At 33.6% G+C, this 5,781-nt stretch overlaps 1 protein-coding gene across 1 annotated transcript; it reads left to right on the plus strand.

The window, feature by feature from the left end:
* Window positions 1–1,459: 1,459 nt before the first annotated feature.
* On the plus strand, window positions 1,460–3,416 carry LOC131079840 (probable disease resistance protein At4g33300). Its single transcript, XM_058017883.2, has 3 exons — window positions 1,460–1,906; window positions 2,009–2,220; window positions 2,421–3,416. The coding sequence occupies exons 1-3, from the start codon at window positions 1,581–1,583 to the stop codon at window positions 3,233–3,235; spliced, it is 1,353 nt and encodes a 450-aa protein (XP_057873866.1). The 5' UTR covers window positions 1,460–1,580; the 3' UTR covers window positions 3,236–3,416.
* The last annotated feature ends 2,365 nt before the right edge of the window (window positions 3,417–5,781 follow it).

Consider the following 5,781-nt stretch of genomic DNA (forward strand, 5'->3'; position numbering starts at 1 on the left):
AAAAACGAAAATGGTCCTCACACTATTTATGTGTCCACATTTTACATGTAACATGCTTCCATTGTACTTTGTATTGTGTCAAATGGTTCATTTGTCTTGTTTGCACCTACACATTTTGCATGCATGTCTACCAATGTTGTTGCAAATGTAACATTTGATAAATTATTTTATCCTTCAAGGCTTATTGGATATCCATACCTCATTCCCAATCTCATATTTTGGTAGCAAGCAAGGATGATGATAGCAAAGGTTGTGGCATTTGACAATACACCTATAAAGTTTATCTGGTTGAAAGACTCTTTATTTGCACTTACACAAATTAATTACTATTGAATGTACTCTTTTAACACATAACCACATTTCTTTGAGGCGTTTTGTTGAATAGCTCAAATGCCTCATCTATGCCTCCACATTGTGGTCTTTGAATTACAAAAGTCAGCATAATGGGACCAAATTATGAAGAAATATCATATACAATGTATAAAGTTTCTAAAGATGAATGTTTAATACATTTAATATATAAAGATGCTTTGATCTCTACTATTCACTATGTGTGAAAATATTCGTGGAAGTCATTGTGTTTACAACATCAATTAAACAATAAATAATTTTAATGAAAAAATTATCACCAAAATATTTTCATGAAAAGAAAAATAGAATAAATAAAAATTTAAAACAACCAGATAAATGTAAAACTCAGTTCATATTTTAATATTTATATTGCTCCAAAGGATTTGTTTTGGTGCAAGAAGATATGATAGTCATAACTGATGTGAATTTTGTCTTTCTATTTCACAAGAAAAAATTTAAGTCTTTCCACCAAATTCCATTTTATTCATCCTTTAAAATCATAACATTTGTTTGCTTTGAAATTCATTTTAATTGTTAATGCTTTGATCGATGTCCAACCAATGTTCTGAAACACCCAACAAGGATGATCATGGAAGCTACGAAAGGTTGTGGAATTTGACTTTACAATTGCCATTTGTATTTTCTTGGAAGTTTCTAAAATCTTATCAAAGCAAAATGTTTATATAGTATTTAGGATGTACCTTTGACTGTATTTATTAATTAATTAAAAATTAGAAAAGATGTTATGTTCTGTTTTTTAATCAATTAATAAATAGAGTTCATAGAAATTTCCTTATCAAAATGAAATATTTTAATTACTTGAAAATTATAAACAGTTGTATTATGATTTATTTTGATTTTTAAATTAATTATTAAATAAGGTCAACGATGCGGTATGGATCCCTTCCATAGGCAATTCGCTTTAAAAAAAGGTCCCGCGTAAAATGTCGCTGAGAATGGAACGAGTAAAACAGGTGCCGTGTTTAATATTTACCGTGTTTCAACGCTGAGAATGGAACGAGTTACAAATCTGCGTTGATCAATGCGCGTATACTCTGTGAGAATGCTGATACCGTGTTTATTTCTTCTATAAAAAAGATACTTATATTGGCCTTCCAAATAGAAGAAATCACAGAAAAGAGCACTGTACGGACAAGGCGCTTAGGATTACTCAGCACTAAGATTCAAATTGAAAAAAAATTGAACCTTTTTGTAAACACTTTTAAGGAATGGTTTCGGTGATTGCAAGCTCTATGCATGGGGAATCGCACAAGGTTTGGAAGAGGGCAACTAACAAAGTTTCTAGAAGAAAATGTAAATCAGATTGTGACAGAAAAGGGCTATTTAGATTGCCTCAAATCAGTATTGATTTCTTAGATGATGTAGCCAAGGAATGTTTCTTAGACTTGGGATTATTTCCTGAGAACAGGAAAATTTGTGTTGATGCACTTTTGGACATTTGGGTATATGTTCGAAAGCTACAAAGGCATGATGCTTTTGCCATCTTATCAGAATTTGCAAGAAGAAATCTGTTAAATTTAACTAACAATGCAAGGTAAGCCTTTGCTTTTGTATATTGAATTTCTTTTTATCATGTTTTAAAATTTTTTTTAATCATGTTTTTCAACACGAAGCTGACATGCTTTCACTTTAACAGAGGAAGTAAAGCAATCCAATATGAAAATGCGTCAGAGCTATACTTTTCCCAAGCTGACGGAATGAGAGATTTGGCCTTGTATTTGGGACGCCGACACAATATACTCCACCCCAAGAGGTTAGTCATAGAAAGACAATACAATAGTTTCCTGGGGAAATGCGAGTTGCTCAATGATAGAGCAATTGATAATCAAATTCTCTCCATTATAACCGGTGAGTATTCAGTAACTCTTACACATGCGTTTTGGTCCAAAGCAATATTTCTTTGGAATACTAGTCACTATTTTTACAATTCATTTTTCCCTTACGTATTTCATTCATGCATTCAGCTTGAATTTGATTAGAATTTAACCTATGAGTCATAATTATGTGCAATTTTCTAATTGAATTTAATTGGTATTTAATACATGCAGGCCCTATGGAGGAAAATCAGTGGTATGACATGACTTTCCCGGAAACAGAGGTTCTTCTGTTATTTTTTACTTCAACAGAATACGTTCTTCCCCCATTTCTGAAATCGATGAAAAAGCTAAAATTTCTGATGGTATCCAATTGCGGTGCAAAGAAGGCAACAGTGAAAGGTCTAGAAGTCATGTCTTCACTCACTCAACTCAAGAGCGTTCGCTTTGAGAGGTTACTTTCACCCCTTGGTGAAAAACAGAGCATTGAAGGACTGCATAACATAGAGAAGCTATCAATGAGCTTATGTGAAGGATTTGGAAATATGTCTGTATTCACCAAGGTAAAAGACTTTAATCTTGATCACTGCAATGAATTGGAGCACTTACCCCTCGGTATCTCCAATATGCCCTCAATTGTATCGTTGTCTATTACCAATTGCCATCTGCTTCAGAAGTTACCAGATGATTTTGGAAATATGAGCTCTCTAAGAATGCTAAGGTTAACTGCATTACCAGGCCTCAAAGAGCTTCCTGCATCAATTGGAAAACTTGAACGGTTGGAATATTTAGACATTTCAGCATGCGAAGGCTTGAAAGAACTACCAAAGGAAATAGGACAACTCAAGAAATTGAAGGAATTTGATATGAGAGAGTGTTCCCGTTTGAAGGCGTTACCTAAAACAGTTTGTAACCTAAGTTCCCTGAAGCTTGTTATCTGCGATGAGAAGATTGGGAAGCAGTGGTTGCGGGCAAGGAATATTTCTATTCCGGAGCTTCGAGCTGAAATTGTTGAAGCACATTTTAGTTTGGATTGGCTAGATGACTGACATATTATAATGAATGTCTATCATCTTTTTATTGAATAAATTGTAAATGCATATCTAACAAGGCTTTGTGTCAAAGCATTGTAATAAGGCTTCGTATCAGAACCCATTTTTATCAGATTTTAACAGATATTCAAATGTAATTAGTATAACTGATTTATGGAGAAACAAAATTATTAGACCATGCCTTTAGGCTGATTATGTTTTCATGTAGCTTTTTTTTCAATTAGTTGCTGCTTGGGAAACAGGGCCAAGTTATGCTCTGGATTGATTTTTTTATTAAACCTATTTATCTTCTCATTTCTATTTTTTTCTAATTGGCCCTTAATCTTTTTGCTGGTGGTATTTTTGGTTTTCAATTAACAAATTGGGGAAAATGTATTCTAGAAAACGAACAACGGGAACATTCGTGTGCTGGCTCTTCTTCAACATTTTATAACGGCAACATTTGTTTAACAGTCCACCTGCCTTAGCTCTGCTTCAACATTTTGCATACTTTAGACGTGGCGTTGGATTTTTCATACAAGTGCACTTATCTTCCCAGATTTTAATTTCTAAACAATGATAATCATTCAAGGGCATGCATTTGGAATACATCCGAACTACTGTGTTGCCAATTACACGTGTACCACAACAGTTGCATGGAAACAAAAACTCAGAGCTGAAGCTCGGTGGATAGTCTGTCAAACACAGTTATCTCATGGCTGGAAAATCGTTTTCTTAATTTCTTGCTGCCATGTGACAGTTTGGGCCAGAGTTTATGATTAGACAAGGCAGTTTTCACTCATTGTTTGGGACAAGCAATGAAAGGAAAGGGGACGTGGAAATTGTAGCAGGACTTCTTGAATGTGGAACTGGGAATTCGAAGCCTCTGCAGTTCAATGCAACTTAAATAATTTCCTGAGCACTGGCCAATCTATTGCAGATTAATTAAGCTAGTAAGACTATTGTTGTGATATTCTGAGTGCTGCAATTAATTACCCTGTCAATTCTTGCAACAAAAGGTTAGACTGTAACTCTTGCTTTAGCTAATGCAAAGAAACATTGTTTATTTCAGTTTGTAAAGGACATTTCTGCATTATGCGTCTCTCATTATATATAGAAAAATAAATATGTAGTAATCAAATCGGCATTCCATTTCCAAACTGAAATAATGTAAAGACCAAGACATGCAAACTGTTTGAGAAAATGATGGCATGTTAGAAAACTAAAGAACTTGTGGGTATTGGGAAAAAAAATGTATCAGAACAAGGTTGTGTCATTACAGATTTGCAAGACCAAAGAACTTGTTGGTGTTAGGGAGAAAAATTGTATCAAAACAGGGGTGTGTCATTGCATATTTGCAAGTCTTGTTGGTGTTAGGGAGAAAAATTGTATCAAAACAGGGGTGTGTCATTGCATATTTGCAAGTCTTATTTTTCTGATAAAGGTTAGTGTATGAAGTTCACAACAAATGATACCTGCATAGGGGTTTAGTTCACAAGTCTATCTCTCAATCTAAAGCATGTTTCTCAAAGAATATTCTTCCCTTGAGGTACTGGAGTGCCTGTGTTTTCAGGTACATTTCTAGAATACCCCTACAAAATTATGACTCTTCAACATAATTATTATTTATATAGTGGTCTTTATGGGTTAGAGGTTTGGAGCCCAAATCTGGACATTGTTCACTAGGAAACTGAATTTGATTTCACAAAAATCTGATTTAATTTACTTAAGCATATTATCTGTCGTAAATTTATTAGTATATTGTCAAAGCCATATTTGTTTATCAGACTCTCTTTCTCTTAAAAGCATCCCCAGTCTCATTTATACCATTACAACCTCGATGCCATAGCGATTCCACTACAGACTGGGAAAGTTATCATTCGAACCCTTACAAACTCAATGCAATAGCGATTCAACTATAGAGTAATTTCCTTGACTACCTTGGATGTACTTGTGCACATTATAATTTCAATTGGTATGTAACTTTATTTTTAAATGGGAATAGCAGAGACAATTTATATCTCTTTTTCAGATAAATTGGATATTTGGTGCAAGACACCAGGAAAAAACGTTATCCTGGCTTTTCCATTTTGCAATTCCTTCTCGATTGCAATGGAATCTATTTCTTCTATTTCTCATATATATAAACTGAAGATTCTAAAGGGCTTTATGGAGATAGACATTTTCATTATACGTATTCTTGTATGCTATGGCATTCAAAATGTGTGGAATAACTAAGATTAAATTCTTGTTAAGTTGTATTTCTCTTTGGAAAATAAAAAAGTTGGAACTTCTTGGATTTTGCAAGAGCTCAACTCTAAAAGTCACTCTGTATCCTGCCTCAATTAGCAGTGTAAGCAGAATGGTAATTCAAATTCATGTACAACTGTAAATATATTTCTTAACTTGAACCTATATCATATAGTTATATTGAGTTTTCTCCTAATTTGTATCTATGCTCATGGTTCTAATGTCCACAAGATTATTTCTCCAAAATTTACTTTAAAAATGTGCATATTGTTTTTATAACATGGGTTTAAGCAAGATGCTAATTTGTTGATATT

Source organism: Cryptomeria japonica, chromosome 4, assembly GCF_030272615.1.
Source record: "Cryptomeria japonica chromosome 4, Sugi_1.0, whole genome shotgun sequence".
Taxonomy (NCBI): domain Eukaryota; kingdom Viridiplantae; phylum Streptophyta; class Pinopsida; order Cupressales; family Cupressaceae; genus Cryptomeria; species Cryptomeria japonica.